The sequence below is a fragment of the Carcharodon carcharias genome, chromosome 2, assembly GCF_017639515.1.
Source record: "Carcharodon carcharias isolate sCarCar2 chromosome 2, sCarCar2.pri, whole genome shotgun sequence".
In the NCBI taxonomy this organism is placed as follows: domain Eukaryota; kingdom Metazoa; phylum Chordata; class Chondrichthyes; order Lamniformes; family Lamnidae; genus Carcharodon; species Carcharodon carcharias.
In genome coordinates this window covers 172,231,100-172,248,301 of record NC_054468.1, presented here as the reverse complement: position 1 = coordinate 172,248,301, position 17,202 = coordinate 172,231,100, and the positions used below count along the sequence as shown (strand labels likewise).

The following is a 17,202-nucleotide window of genomic DNA, read 5'->3' as shown; positions in this document are numbered from 1 at the left end:
CTTTTATGTTGTCATTATGGCCAGCATTTTTGGAAAAATCTACTTAATAACCTCCCTTATTTATCTTGTTAGTTGTAAGCATCCTACCATGTCTCTTTGAAAACCAAACACCTCTCCACCTATCTTAAAATGCAAATTTTATTTACACCCTGTCTGCTGAGATTTTACCCTAGTTCACTCATTAGCATTTCATATGCCCTTTTACAACTTTTGTCTTTTGATAATTTCAACCTTGCAGAATATCCATCTCTAATTAAATCAGCCACACAGACAGGACCATCCCCACACACAAAAACATAAGCCTACTTTACAATAACCCACAATAATATTATGGAAATTTGAGTTTCGTGACATGATTCATGAGGCCAGAACACTCAAGTGTGAATGCAGGACTCGTTCTTGCTGCAAGTGGGTGGACATCCCCTGAGATGAAAGCAAATGGCATTGTTATACCTCTTCTTGGAAGGACTCTGAGGGTGACACAATAGTGCCATAAGTCAGTGTTTCAGTCTCCAAGCAGCCATCTCTACAGATGTAATGGCCCCTCGAAAATCTCAGGCATCTGGGAGTGACTCAGGGTGTTGGAGTCATCGCAACTCCCAGGGTATCATGTACAAATGTGCAGTATGTACTTATGGTGATCACACACCAGTTGTACAGTGATTGAATGATAGCCCTGCGGTTTGTAAACATTAGCGGCTACTGCCGTGGAGCCTGTATGGCCACATGGGTTCAGTCTATTGTACCCTGCACTCTTGGGAAGCCTGAGATGGCGGCGAAGCCAGTGAATCTTGCAGCCAGGCTATCTTTGCCTACAGCAAACCTTACATTATGATAGGCTTCCTGTAAAGGGCATCTGTGACCTCAATGCATCGACGTGTTGCAGACTGAGATATGCTGCACAGGACCCACTGTTGATCCTTGGAAAGAACCAAAGGTAAAGAAATTTAGCACTGCAGTCACCTTCAAAGCCACTGGCAGGGGATACCCTCCAACTCCAAGTGGTAGCAGGTCTTCACGAAGAATGTGGCATATGTGATGTACCAGAGCTTGGGACAAGCACAGATGTGCATGACATTGCCTCTCACTCATTTGTAAACATAGACTCTTCTACCAAAAGCCCTAGGTCTGGCGAGTCACCCCCGTTGTCTGTGTCTCTCCTCCTGACCCTCGTGTTCATGCTCAGGCTCTGCTTGAACATGTCTCTCCTGCTGGAGCTGCGTGCGGAGTCATCCCTTCTTCCTCCATTGCATTAGGACCCTGACAAAGGCAGCATTGAGCCCTGGATCCATATGTGCTTTTGCCTTTTCTCTGAAAGGAAATAGGGAAGGGGTTCCAGGATTTTGGCCCAGCGACTGTGAGGGACGGTGATATGTTTCCAAGTCAGGATGGTGAGTGGCTTGGAGGGGAACTTCCAGGTGGTGGCGTTCCCACATGTCTGCTGTGTGTGGATGCCTTTTGGCTTGTTCAGAGTATCAAGCCTGGTGAACAGGTGACAGACCTTCATTGATGGAATGCCATATATGATACAGCTGTGCCTCCTTAACTAATGTCTACATTTCAGGATTCTAAATTCCTATGTGTTACTGTGGAGATGGAGCAACTGTGATGTGAAGTCACTGAGTTCTGAGTAGCGCTTTAACAATGCTAATGAAGCCATTGGCTTTCAGTGATTTTCATTGCAAGAAGGTCTTCCTCCTTTCTTTCTAAGTAGACTCCTGTTCGCTCCTGCAGCAACAAGAAGTTAGAGGGCGACACCAGAAAGGCCCCCTCGTGTTCGCCCTTCCTCCTCACTATCATTTCACAGCCGTCCCTCCCCATTGTTCATCAACCCCACCCCAGCCTCACAGCCCACCCGCATTGAAGTGCTAGTTTCTGAAAGTGGAGGCCTACATGAGCCACAGCATAGTGGTATTCTTTGGGATAAGACTGGCGCAGCGCTAAGGCAGGTTGGCTATGTATGTTGCATTCACCTCGAAGTTACCAGCAAACTGATGTCTGACTTGTGTACGCCACCCCTTTTCAAACCGGTTTGAGGTTGATGTAATTTCCCGCTGGCGTGATGAAAGATTGGAAGATGTGACAAAATTCCAATGAGCAGCTGTTTTAATGAGCATTCATGAGATTTTGATGAATGCAAATAGCATTCACGACACGAATGGTGGGATAACTAACCCGCCATAAACCCACCATCAGGAGAATTGCAAGCTGTTTTTATGCCGGCGGATTTTCAACTTCTTGCCTGGTGCTGGATTCTCCGCTCCTGCCCGCCATGAAACCCGACATGGGCTGGATGGGAAAATTCCGCCCTGTAAATGGAGAGCCACAGAAGGAAGTGACATCATGTCTGACATGACCCAAGAGTTATAGGTATAGGCTAACGGAGTAAGAAATGTGTAAAATGCAGTACTTGTGGTGTGAAATTATGCTGCAGTTCAAGTTAAAATAAAGAATCTACATATTTGTTGTAGGTTGTTTGTATTACTCTGACTTCTGTATCAGTTACATACTAAAGGAGCAAATAATATAACACCCTCTTGTTCAGTTTTTTCAAAGGCTCAACAGATGCCTGGACTTTAAATTAATGTAAAAATTAAAACATAGGTTTCAGATGGCACATTAATATATGATTCTCAATGCTGTTGAATGCATGAGTCCTTTATCCACTGGAGAAAGTACTATAATACATCTGAATACTTAGATAATTCTAGTTAATTTAATGGTCACTTACCCTTAAAGAACAGAGTTCTACGATCAATCACTGCATTAAAACATACTTAACTTTGCAAACCGTATCTAATTATGACATTTGAACTTGGCAACACTTTTTTAACTTATTTGACAAAAGGTTCCTGACTCCAACACAGGCTTGCCCCAAGGTTTATTAATTGGCTGACCTAACATGTTTCACACGGGCTTCGGAAACCCATCCACCTCTCTGAAGATTTCAAATTTGGGGAAATTCAAAATTGAAGCAGACATATAAAAGGCTGAATCCAACATCAATTTTAGGGCGCATCGTGTCACAACCTGTCATGTTTCCCACAGCAGTTCCCTCCCCATTCCCATCTCTATTTTCAGTTGCCCTATACAGGTTTGCTTAACGTTGGGATGGCAAAATCTGGCCCATTTTGCATCTTTTCATTATATCCAGGTATTCAAGAGAAGGATAATCTTTAAAAAAAAAAGCTTGTGTCCTAAAGCTTTTTTAAAACAGAATTTTGATTTGTTGTTTTCACTTAGTCTTACTACTTACGTCTTCTGTCAAAAACTCAAGATGGTTGCATTATCTGAAGAATACAGGAAGGTGATGCCATGTGGCACAGGATGAAAACCTCTTGGAAATTTCATTCCTTTAATTCCCAAGATTCCAGTGCCTTGTTGAAAATTTAATTTGATGCATGAGAACTACTGCTACCTAAATAATGTGCATTTATTTTTAGACATATGCATTTCTATATTTTCCCCAGACAATCAAAAGATGAGTATGAACAGGAGATGGCAAAAAGGTATGCTACCGAGACAGGAGCCAAAGCTGGAGCAGCACAAAGTGACTTAGAGAAAGCAATTGTGGAGAATGCAAAGCAGGAGGAAGCACGACTTTCCAAACAGCACGAACTAGGAAAGGAAAATTTACAACGGGTAACAAAATATGTTTGAGATGGTATTTGTGCATCTGTAATAAAATGTCATTCCCAGAATCTAAATGCAAATCTCATGGCAAACAAGTTCTGTTGTAATATTGAATGGATAGAAGCCCAGATTTTGCTTTGAGTATCAAAGGAGTGGCCTTCACTGTTCACCACAGGTATAGTTGTCCAGAAGCCATTGACAGGCTTGTCAGTGAAGATTTCTAATTTTTGGGCATCTGTTCCTATGCAGGGGATATATGACATCTGTGAGCAGTCAAGCAGCATGGAGGCTCCTCAAACAATCAAACTGAAGAATCCTCACTGGGTCTTGTAAACTTGAAAGCTGGAAGTCTAAATTACATTTAAATCATTACATAGGAATGGAAATAACGATTGGCATAACCATGTGAGATTAAGGGAGGGACATTTAAAAAAGACTAGAAGATTTTCTTAAATCTGCAACATTAATTTTGTTTGGGGGGTATGAGATTCGACACTTATAAATTAACTTTTCAGGGCCAGAGAATTTTTTTAGCAGCAATTTTCACTACTATGTCATTAAGAGTTATTCCTTATTCTACAAGCCCCAACATTTTCATGACTTTGCAGTGCATATTGGCCTGGCTTCACACTTTTAAAGTGACTTCTGTGTAGGTTCCATTAGCATAGACTGCAGCAGCGTAGTCTGTGGAGGAGCAGGGTATCAACTTCTGCATATCTAGTTTTAACTGTGCAAGTGAAGAACAATAGCATTACACAGACCATTAATTGGACCTGGACTGATCCTGATCTGTAATGCACTCTTAACCACAGAGCCATGTAGGGGCTCTTGCGGTTCTGTACATAGGCCTGAAAATATATTAGGTAACGTATAAACTGATGATGCCTACAGAAACTAATTTGTAATTTCCTTATTTTTAATAATAGGTTTATTTCAAACTGTTGTTTCATTTTGTACCAAAATAGTTTCATATACACATTTTAACTAGCAAAAGAGCTGTTACTTGTGTAAAATTATACAAAATGCTCTTGCAGTGCCCCTTGATTATCACAAAGCAGCCCCTTAATCAGATCAAAATGTTGTCCAGTGTGATATGACCACTTAGTACTTGGACTATTTTTCTGTCCTTGTCTTACAGTAGATTTTTTACTGGTTTTGATATATCAGTGCTGCTTTTAGTACAATCCAGAAAACCCATGTTTTCTGCCACGGGATCTAGTTTAAATGTTTTAACAAGTGACTGTAAACTTAAGAAATGTCTCAAGAATTAAGTACCAAAGGAAAGCTGGACTGATTCATTTATGGATTCTTCTGGCAGCATCAATTGATTGTTCCAATTATTTGACACATCAAAAACATTCAACACTTGGTAGAACTTCCAAGGCATTGTACATATAGGTTAGCACAAATGGTGTCCATATTACCTGTGTCCATTCTGTTTTTGCACATTCGCTTCTTGTCAGCCCTATTTGCGTTTATTGTTTAGCTTCTGATTACCACCCCCTCCCCTCCTTAATTTTTCTGCTTTTACTGTTCTTATTTCATTTTGGGTAGAAGGGAGATGGGTGCTGTCATTTTGGAACTTTGACCATTTTTCACAGAAAAGATTTATTACAAAGAAGTAACTAATTTTTTAATTAAGTGTAGTGCATTCACAAGGGAGTTCTTGTAGCACATTGGTAGAGACCCTACTTCTGGACCAGAAGCTCTGGGTTCAAAGTCTGCTCCAGGATTTGATGGCCATGGCCAGTGCTTTCATAACGTGTCCAAACTGGTTGATTATTAGCTTGTAAATTCTTCTATAATGCCTGATGGCAAGTGATAAGAACAGGAATTTCCTGGTCAGCCATTCTACAGAAGGCAATGGCAAACCACTGCAGTACTTTGCCAGGGCATAAAATGATGGACCAATCCAGTGAAAGTCCCTGGTTACCACTGCCCTCTTAGGGCATGATAACTGAGGGAGGAGGAGGAGTGCATTCATGCAAGTTTTATAAGAGGAGTGAGAGATGAGAAGGTTATTATGATGCTCATGAGTTTGCTTTGATGTTGTTTCTCATAAACTTCAAATGATGAGCAAATTTACTGAGTTGCTCTTATGATGAAGACAATTTTTAAACCTTTAAAATTTAAAAGTAGAAGCAATTTTTTAAAAATGTCCAACTCAAAAGAAGTTCAAACTTGATTTAGTAGAGCTGATAGCTGAAGAGAATGGGTTTCACTTGAAGCTTAAGCAATGTAGAAAGGGGAAATAAGCAAAAGAAGAGAGGAACGCAGACTGCAAGAAGAGAGGGAATGACACAAATTTAAAGCAAACAAGAGGCGAAAAAGCCTTGTCACACACTCAAACCGAAAGTGAAATGCACATCAGTAGCAAGTCAACTAAGTGCGGTTGTGGATATTTGGATCCCATAATTTTATTAAATCAAACCTAAGCCTAAATTTTAAAGAATTGGTGGGTGTTAGTGGGTGGGGGCTAGTAGTGGAGGTTAAATGATATTTTTAATCTGGACCTTTCAGTTATATGTCAGCCAACTCATTATATCACTAAGCAAAAAAAAAACTTGTATTTTTGCATTGATCCTGCCAATTCCATGGACTAAGATAATGTAAAACAAATTATCCTCAGGAAAGATTATTTAATGCCCCAAGTGTACAGGCATTTTTTTTAACAATCTAAGAGAATCTAGGCAGTGCTTGTAGAGAAATACTTATCTAGCTGAATTACATGTGGCTTGCTAGGTAACATGTAATAGATTGTTGCTGCTTAATGTTAAGGGAGATGACTGTGAAAATAGTTCCAGATGATTTAAGAATCTGGTTGCTTAATCTGGAGTGTAAACTCTCAAGCAGCTAGGCATGGGTGGTGATCATTTTATGGACTTGCGAATGAAAGTATGCCATTAAATTAGTGAGGAGATGAGGTGTCTCACTTTGTCCCACGAATGATCTGCTTAGCAAGCCGGATGTTCAATCCATTCTAGATGAGGCCAGAAAAGGAGCAGCCTAGCAAAATTCCCATGAGCTTATAAGGTATAAGATGGTTAGTTAAGCAATGACTATGAAATAAAGAGTTTGACTGTTTACATTTACATAGTCAATGTGAATGGGACACATAAAAGAGGATTGTGAGCCATTTGCTGATCTTTCACAAAAATAAATAGTTACGTAAAGGGAAAAATTTACTCAGATTTGGGGACTAGATGACAAAGCTATCTTTGGCTAGAGTTTTGCTGGAACATCTTGGGAATACAATGTAAGACCTGGAGGCTCTTGCTGGAGGAAGAGCTTTTGCTATCATAGATCATAGACATCACAAGGAGACCTGGTGAATAACGAAGTGGATGAATGGAATGGATGGATGTGTAGGGACACAATTTCTTCGTAGAGATAAAAACAGCAAATTTGAAAGGGGTGTAGCCTTTTATCTGGAAGAGTTCTTGGTTACTAGGCTTGGCGTTAGGAAAGTGAAATGTAGATTAGAGTGAGAGGAAGAAACCTATGAACTCAGCTTTTGGAAAGTAAGCATTGAGGGGCAGAGATGAAACTGGAGAACATAATTAAAAGAGAATACCTTGGAAGAAAAATATTTCTAAAGGTGATCCACTATACAAAGTGTAGAGAATGAAAATGTGCCACTACAGAAGCAGGGTAATATTAAAATCAGTATGGACAACAATGGAAGTAATGCAAGCATAAGGACAGAAAATAATCCTGAAGTATGAAGCTACAAATAAAATAGTGGACCAAGAAAACAATAATAAAGTAGTTTTAAAGATTTGTCAGAAGAGCTAAAACATAATGTTAAGTTTGAAAGAAATGGCAAGTATTTCTTTCAACATAGATGCAATAAGCATGTGAAAAAAATCATGGGGTTATTGAAAAATCCCAAAGGAACATAGGAACAGTAGTAGACCAAATCAGCCCACTGGGTTAATGATACATCAAATGATTGCAGATGTACAAAATGGATTATTCTTTTCTGAATTCAAGGAGGAGACAATGGGTAGTCGCTCCAACACTGAAGTTGGATTTTTAGGGATGTTGGAAAATATATTTAAAGAAATAGAAGTTTCAAGTAAGGTGGTGTCTGAAAGATGAGCAGCTCAAAGGAAGACGGACATTTAAATTTGATTTGTTTCCTTAACATTATTATAAGGGAATCATTATAAACAAGAGCAGTGACCAAGGATTGGTAGCAGTGTTACGATCTTGAGGGAGATTATTAACTTTTAAATAGAAATTCGAATTCCCAGTTATTAACTGAAAGAATTACGCCACAGGCTATCATGTCTTAAACAAAATCTTTACTGTACGTGAATTAAACAAAGCAAGTACTACCAACTTAACACTATTTCGTAAACACTTTTAAGCCTGAAAATCTTAACGGGTCACTCCTGGTTTTATTTAAATTTCCACCCAAGTTTCCCCCTTTATCTAACAGGATCTTGAAGGTTCCTTCACTTTTCCTAGGACAAAACTAAGATGTGCCGCAGCTGTTAGGAATTCACTTGAATTCTCCTCAGTTTGCCTGCTATTTTCCATGGAATGAGATTTCATGGGGTCTTTCATTAACCTTTGGCTAGCTGACCTCTCCTTAAGCACCTCGCAATTGTGGGCCCCCCCAGCTCACGCATGGACTTGACTGCCTTCTTGCTTAATGGTCTACAGCTCCTGGTAGCTTTCTCTCTCTGCTTGTTTCCAAGCTGTTACACCTCCAGACATAAACTGCCTGTGTCATGACAGGGCATCTGCAATCACATTGTTCTGACCAGCGACATAATGTTTAGTATAAATGGCTATAGCGTCAAACTCTACTGAAACGGCTTTTGGTTCTTGGTTTTGAACTTTTCTGGGAACATCAGTGGATTGGGGTCTATATAGACTAGTACTATTTATCACATGGGGGGGATTTAATGGAACCCGCCAGAGCGGGAAACATGGTGTGTGGGGTGACTGAACCAGGCAGGATGTGAAATTTTGATATCCTGATGCTGGGTTGAGACACAGAGATAAAGTCATTGGCTTGTTGAACCTTATTCCAGCTTGTGGTAAGTTCATATTTACAAAATATTTGCATGCCATGAACTCTCATTAGCATGAGACAGTTTATACTCAAGTCCTTTCCTCGGGATGTAGTTAATAGTGCATGTGAATCTTGTGGCACCGGTTCACAATCGTTCAAAGGTGGCGTGTACCAGTCAGCTTTGTGTAGTTGTGTGTAAGGTAGCAGTTTTCCTCGTTTAACTCTACAGCACAAGGAAGGAGAGAAGGAAAATGGCAGCTTACATGGAGGCTCGGCCAGCAAGGATGAGTCAGTGGTGAGGGGTGGGGTGGGTGGGTGGGGGGATGGGGGGTGTTTGTTTGGATTGGGGTCAGGAGAGGAAGCAGTGGAAGAGTGATCCAAGGGAGGACTGAGGGTGGGTTTTGGACATGGAGGAGTGAAGTGGGAAGGGCCTGGTGTCCTAGGTGTGGTGGGGAGAGGAGTTGTTGGTGGGGATAGTCAGACAAGGTAAGAAAGTGAGAGGTCTAAAGGTCACTGTCAGTACTGTCCAGTTGAGTACAACTCAGGGTGTTGGCTGGCAGAGACCTTATGGAGCATTGAGTTCATTGATAACTTTCAATTATCCCTGTTGAGAGTGATCTTGGACAATGTCCTTTACAATGCACAGAAGGGAGGGTCAGCTGAACCATGTTCCATAGAGTGGTGAGTACAACATTGGACACTAACATGAACATTCAATAAAGAGTGAACAAAAAAATCACCAGCAAAGTTAATGAAACTAATAACTTATCTCCTGGGGTAAAATGATGTGCCTTTGGGGCTCTGTCCATTTGTGCTTTCATTACTTGTTGAGAAGTCTTAAGGTGTTCCCTTGCCACCTCACAAGCCTTTGAGAGCCTTTCCTGGAACTTGAATACGTGATTGAGGATGTTGGTCTCCTCCTGAGCCAAGAATTTCTCCTTAAAAAGTTCAAGGGGGCCCTTAATCTCATACCCATCAACCAGCTCGAAGGAACTAAAACCGGTTGACTTGTTTGGCGAGTCTGTAGTCACGAATAATACAAACATTATCCCTTGACCTCAAACCTGACTGTATTTGAGAGAATAAGCCTTAATCATAGTCTTCAAGGTCCACAATGGTCAGGAGATATCTATGACCCGATTTCTTCTCCGGTAAGGGTCCCACACAATCCACTAGAATCCTACTGAAGGGTTCTTCAAATACCGGAATCAGGATTAATGGGGCTGGTTTGATCGAAGGCTGGGACTTCCCAACCACTTGACAAGAGTGACATGCTTTACAGAAATCAACAACATCCTTACACAGCTTTGACCAATAAAAATGCGCCAAAATCTTTGTGATTTGTCCGAATACCTACATGACCTGCAATTGGGATATCATGGCCAATCCTCAGAACCTCACTGTGGTAGCATGGAGGGACAGCCATTTGGTGGACTACAGCTCAGTCCTCTTCAGCTGGCCTCCAGGCAGGCCTAAACTTCCTCATTAAAATGTGATCCTTGATGTAATAACATTCAGGGACCTTTTCAGCCGCTGCCTGAGACAAGCTCCTCAGATGAGGTCTGCCAGTTGGGCTTTAACTAAGATGGATCTAAATAATTTACCATCACCCCCATACAAGACATTAGAAAAGGTTTCAACCAACCAATCCTTTGAGTTGTCCTTTCCAACAACTGAATCCACTCCTTCCAGCTTGGCCCTATGAACCTGGTCCATAGTTTAAACACAGTTCATGAATATTCTGGGAAATTTCTCCCGTAAAACCTCAGTTTCAGTAGCTTCAGGTGGCTTTTCCAAAACTATGGGGGATGCCAATACCTTCCCCCAGCTAAGCCATTTCCCAGCAAATAATCTGCACTTTCCATGGGCAAACTGGGAACAACACCAACGGTAACAGGACCTGTGATTGTGTCGCACTATAAATCAACCTAATACAAGGGCATGGGTAAATACCTTTTGTCGAGCCCCTGACCTTGGCATTCATCAAACTATCTGGGGCGGGGGGGGGGGGGGGTGTGGAAAGGACAGGTTATTGGCCAACAGTTACCCCAAAATCCCTAAAGAATAGTAATTGACTTCCCTGCCTCTGTGGATGAACATGGGACACTTTACTCTCGAGCATCGAATCTAGCTTTCCATCACCCAACTCACCCTCTTGGTGAGCCTTGGGGAGACTCCCTGCTTGTTGTGAACTTTACAGGTCATGATGTTTTTACCTTGGGAAACATCCCTTGAGTGGACAAATATGACAAGCTTGTTTTTAACTTGCAGTATTTAGTTTTCACATGCCCTTTCTTGAGACAAAAATGGCATGTTGGTCCCCCTGAGCTAAACCGGTCCTACAAACCTACTAACCCGAGAAGGGCCTGGGTCTTTATCCTCTTCTCAGCAGGGCCTGACCTCTTCTCATCATCAACCTTCCTTTCATTCTAGTTACTCTGGAAGGTTCCAAAATGGGGCCTATTACCAATTATCTTATGAGTTAACTCATAATCGCCTGCCGTTGCTGAGGCTTCCAATATTTTATGAACTTTGTGGTCTTTCAGATAAAGCTTTAACTCCAAATGGACACTATTTTTAAATTCCTCCACCAACATCATCTGTTCCACCTTCATCAACCTACACCACTTATTGAATGCACTCCCCTTTTCTCTGGCAAAGTCTACATAAATGTGGTGCATTCTCTTTCTCAGAGGCCAGGAGGCCTCTGGCATCAACTCATAAGCATTGCATATAGCAGTCTTTACTTCCTTGTAATCAGACAAATGCTCTGCTAAAAGGGATGAGTACAGCTCCAAAGCCTTCCCTACCACAACACTTTATAGGAGCATAGTCCACTGTTCTTTCGTCCAATTCATACTTGTAGCAATTTTCTTGAATGACATGAAGTGATTACTAAAATGAATACTTTGAGTCAGTGTTCACAAGTGAGAAGGATGACGTGGGTTTGGAAATCAGGCAGACAGACAGTGATATAATTAAAGAAATTAGCATAAACCTCCTCCCTTTCTAAGTGGTCTGGCAGACTTAAAAGTAAATAAATTCCAGGCCTGGATGAAATGTATCCCAGGCTGTTGAGTGAGGCAAGGGAGGAGATAGCAGAGACGCTGGCAATAATTTTCAATACCTCTCTGGCCACAAGAGAGGTGCCAGAGGACTGGAGGACAGCCAATGTGGTACCGTTATTCAAGAAGGGAGGAAGGGATAAACCAGGGAATTACAGGCCAGTCAGTCTAACCTCAGTGGTGGGGAAACTATTGGAAGCAATTCTGAGGGATTGAATTAAACTACATTTGGAGAGGCAGGGATTAATCAAGGGCAGTCAGCGTGGATTTGTTAAGGGGAGGTCATGTCTGACCAATTTGATTGACTTTTTTTGAAGAGGTGACCAGGTGTGTCGTTGAGGGCAATGCATTTGACGTAGTCTACTTGGACTTCAGCAAGGCTTTTGATAAGGTCCCATATGGGAGACTGATAACGAAGGTAAGAGCCCATTGAATCCAAGACTATTTGGCAAATAGGATCCAGAATTGGCTGAGTGGCAGGAAGCAGAGGCTGATGGTCAAGGGGTGTTTTTGTGACCGGATGCCTGTGTCCAGTGGGTTCCACAGGGATCAGTGTTGGATCTCTTGCTGTTTGTGGTATATATAAATGATTTAGACTTGAATCTAGGCGGGTTGATCAGTAAGTTCGCGGATGACACGAAAATCGGTGGGATGGTAAATAGCGAGGAGGGGATAGCCTTGGATTATAGGAGGATATAGATGGGCTGGTCAGTGGCAAATGGAATTTAATCCAGATAAGTGTGAGGTGATGTATTTGGGCAGGACAAACAAGGCACGGGAATACACGATGAATGGTAGGTCCCTGGGAAGAATTGAGGATCAGAGGGACCTTGGTGTGCATGCCCACCGGTACCTTAAGGTAGTGGGACAGGTAGATAAGGTGGCTAAGAAGGCACATGGGATACTTGCCTTTTTTAGCCGAGGCATAGAATATAAGAGCAGGGAGGTTATGCTGGAACTATATAAAATGCTGGTTAGGCCACAGCTGGAGTATTGCGTGCAGTTCTGGAATCTGCATTATAGGAAGGATGTGATTGCACTGGAGAGAGAGTGCAGAGGAGATTTACCAGGATGTTGCCTGGGCTGGAGAGTTTTAGTTATGAGGAGAGGTTTAATAGACTGGGGTTATTTTCCCTGGAGCAGAGGAGATTGAGGGGAGACATGATTGAGATGTATAAAATTATGAGGGGCATAGATAGGGTAGACAGGAAGGAACTTTTCCCCTTGGTGGAGGGATCACTACCAGGGGGCATAGATTTAAGGTAAGGGGCAAGAGGTTTAGAGGGGATGTGACGAAGAATTTTTTTCACCCAGAGGATGGTGGGAATTTGGAACTCACTGCCTGAATGGGTGGTAGAGGCAGATACCCTCATAACATTTAAGAAGTATTTGGATGTGCACTTGTGATGCCTTGGCATACAAGGCTAGGGGTTTAGTGCTGGAAAATGAGATTAGAATAGTTAGGTCCATCTCTGACATTTCCCTTCCTTGACCTCTCTGTCTCAATCTCTGGTGATAGACTGTCCACCAATATTCATTACAAGCCTACCAACTCCCACAGCTACCTCGACTACAGCTCCTCACACCCCGCTTCCTGTAAGGTCTCCATCCCATTCTCTCAGTTCCTTCGCCTCCGTCGCATCTGTTCTGATGATACCACTTTCAAAAACAGTTCCTCTGACATGCCTTCCTTCTTCCTTAACCGAGGTTTTCCACCCACGGTGGTTGACAGGGCCCTCAACCGTGTCCAGCCCATCTCCCGCGCATCCTCCCTCAGACCTTCCTCTCCCTCCCAGAACCATGATAGGGGCCCCCTTGTCCTCACTTATCACCCCACCAGCCTCCGCATTAAAAGGATCATCCTCCGCCATTTCTGCCAACTCCAGCATGATGCCACCACCAAACACATCTTCCCTTCACCCCCTCAGCGGCATTCCGCAGGGATCGTTCCCTCCGGGACACCCTGGTCCACTCCCCCATCACCCCCTACACCTCAACCCCCTCCCACGGCACCCTCCCATGCAACTGCAGAAGGTGCAACACCTGCCCCTTTACTTCCCCTCTCCTCACCATCCAAGGTCCCAAACACTCCTTTCAAGTGAAGCAGCATTTCATTTGCACTTCCCTCAATTTAGTCTACTGCATTCACTGCTCCCAATGCAGTTTCCTCTACATTGGAGAGACCAAACGCAGACTAGGTGACCGCTTTGTGGAACACCTTCGGTCTGTCTGCAAGCATGACCCAAACCTCCCTGTTGCTTGCCATTTCAACACTCCACCCTGCTCTCTTGCCCACATGTCCTCCTTGGCCTGCTACAATGTTCCAGTGAAGCTCAACGCAAACTGGAGGAACAGCACCTCATCTTCCGACTAGGCACTTTACAGCCTTCCGGACTGAATATTGAGTTCAACAACTTTCGATCATGAACTCTCTCCTCCATCCCCACCCCCTTTCCGATCCCCTTTTTTCCAATAATTTATATAGATTTTTCTTTTCCCACCTATTTCCATTATTTTTAAATGTATTTCCATCCATTGTTTCATCTCTACCTTTTAGCCTATTTCGATCCATTCCCCCCATCCCACCCCCACTAGGGCTATCTGTACCTTGCTCGTCCTGCTTTCTACCCTTAATCTCACCTGTTAGCACATTTCTTAGCTAATATCACCACTATCAACACCTCTTTGTCCTTTTGTCTATGACATCTTTTGACAATCTCCACCTATCACTGGCCCTCTATCCAGTTCTACTTGTCTCACCCCCCCTTAAACCAGCTTATATTTCACCTCTCTTCTATTTTTCCTTAGTTCTGTTGAAGAGTCATACGGACTCAAAATATTAACTGTATTCCTCTCTACAGATGCTGTCAGACCTGCTGAGTTTTTCCAGGTATTTTTATTTTTGTTTTTGTTTAGAATAGTTAAGTACTTGTTTGACCGGCACAGACTCGATGGGCCTTTTTCTGTGCTGTAGACCTCTTATGATTCTAAGAGGCACAGCTCCACTCCATCCTCTCTAAATTTAGGCACTAAGCGAGAATCCGTCACCAAATCAAAATCTAGAGGAGTTCTGTCTGAGTCAACTTCTATTTTCTAGTCACCCAGAGTGAGGTGAGTCTGCTACAGCCTATAAATCATCTTTTTGCAGCTGTTTTAAGTCCCTCAGAGTTAGATCCTCTCTTTCAGCAAAGGTACTTGTGTCAATTTCCCAATTAAGTATAGCAAAAGCAAATGTCAAATCTTCTTTGTTTAAATACTGGAAAGTTCCAGTGAACCCATTTTAGTTTCTCTTCGATCAGATCATCCTGGACTCAAGCCCCCAGTTTTGTTGCGATCCCCGTGGAGGATCTGTAAACCAAAATAACCCTTAAATGAAGAAATTACCAACAAGATTTCACTTTTTTTTGTAACTTTTGTATCAAACCAGAATCAATGTAAATTAAAGGAAAATCACGGTCGGTACGAACTGTAAATTGCACATGGAATAGCAGTTACAACAAAGACTATCTTTAGTAGGTAATCCATCCTGCTTGTATGGTCCCAGTTTCAGCCACACAGTCCTTGCAGATAGAATTCCTATCCCTTTCCTTCAAGGACTTAGCCAGTTCTCCACAGGGAGCAATTACCACGTAAACAGATTTACCCTATATGGCACACTTCTCTCAGGAACCTTTGCAACTCAGCTTCCAAAAGAGTAGGTAGTTTGGATCTACGCAAATCTTCCCCTCAAACTTTTCCCCTTTCTCTTTATGCCTGTGTTACTTGGCCTCTGTGTTTTTGCTTCTTTACTATGGGTACTGCTTCCAGCTCAAGCATCGTCAGGTCAAATGGACCAGGATTTCTTCTTATCTGAAAATTACAACTGATCCCTTTACAAGTGATACAGACTCCTAAAAGTATTTTTAAAACTTTAAAAGCAATTGCAGATTCCTCAAACATTTTAAAGCAATTACTAATTTTCCTTACTGTTATTGCTTCTGGGTTAAAGGCCATCACCAACCTCACTCATCTTGTGTCCCCTTTATGTAAGCAATGAAGACTGAAGCTAGTAAACAATCTCCACTCGCAGTAGCTATAACAGGGAATTGATTTTCTTTTTGCCCTAACTCTGTAGCCACTGGTCCTCAGTTTTCATTTATCAGGCACTTGGCAGAGTCTTGCAAATTGCTGTTGTCAGAGTAATATAATTCCCACGTACCACTACGAGCTTGTGTCAACACAGTTATCTCACTGATATTCCAAGCCTCCATTTGTCCCTCATTTTCCTATTGTGAGTTGTGATGCACAGTGGGTTTGCCTGTCTAAAATGCCAATTCTTGCTTGCCCAAAGTGAGATTGTACATTCAGTGAATCCTAACAATTTTCAAATTCTGAGAGTCCTCAAGCAAACGGGAAAAGAAGTAATATCTTACAAAAATGTAATTATTATTTTCTCATTAAAATCTACTGCTGTTTATTTTAAAAAAAGAAACTAGTGACACCTTTGACCCTGGTATTTATTCAGGGCCAGGAAGAGAAGGGGAAGGTTGTGGAGTGCGGAAGGTTCTTCAATAGAAAACCTAAAATAGGGTTTCCCACAGTTCTGCTAATTTAATGTCAGGGCATATTTTGAAAAAATTTTGACAGGTTTCCCACCTGATTGCTAGCCAGATTGACAGGCAGACTGGCTGTCTATCAGCCGGAAAGTAGCCATGGAGCAGATGTCAGTTAAAAGTCTCACGTTGCAATGGGAAGAGGTTGGATGAAATGGAAATAGGATGTGAGTGTCACTGGCATTTATTGATCACCCTGAATTGCCCTTGCCAAAGTGGTGATGGGCCACCCTGTTGAACCGCTGCAGTCCATATGATGTAGATTTACCCTTAGTGCTGTTAAGGAGGGAGTTTTAGGATTTTGACCCAGCAACAGTGAAAGAACAATTTTAGTTCCAGGTCAGGCTTGTGTGTGACTTGGAGGGAAGTTTGCAGTTGGTGATTTTGTCATGTATCTACTGCCCTTGTTCTTCTAGCTGGTGGAGGTCATGGGTATGGAAAGTCTGTTGAAGGAGCCTTGGCAAGTTGCTGCAGTGCATCTTGCATTTGGTGCACATTGCTGCCACTGTGGTAGAGAGAGAGTGAATGTTTAAGGTAGTTGATGGGATGCCATCAAGTGGCTGCTTTGTTCTGGATGGTGTTGAGCTTCTTCAGTTGTTGAATCTGCGTTCACCCAGGCAAGTGGAGAGTATTCATCACATGCCCAACTTGTGCCAGGTAAATGGCAGACAGAATTTGGGGGAGTCAGGAGGTGAGTTTTTGTTACTCACTGCAGAATTCCCAGCCTCCGACTGGTTCTTGTCACCGCAGTATTTATGTAGTCCAGTCAAGTTTATGATCAATGATAATTCACAGGAAATTGATGTGGGGGACCCAGCAATAGTAATGCTATTGTATGTCATATGCAATAGTTAGATTCACTCTTGTAGGAGATAGTCACTGTCTG

At 42.3% G+C, this 17,202-nt stretch overlaps 1 protein-coding gene across 4 annotated transcripts in view; it reads left to right on the top strand.

Moving 5' to 3' along the window:
• The window catches only part of cfap36 (cilia and flagella associated protein 36), a 145,542-nt gene that overhangs the window by 61,674 nt on the left and 66,666 nt on the right, over positions 1-17,202 (top strand). For all 4 annotated transcript variants that reach the window (XM_041177562.1, XM_041177584.1, XM_041177571.1 and 1 more), the window contains exon 6: positions 3,471-3,642. In XM_041177562.1, coding sequence (XP_041033496.1) covers positions 3,471-3,642 — 172 coding nt within the window. The remainder of the gene's footprint in view (positions 1-3,470; positions 3,643-17,202) is intronic.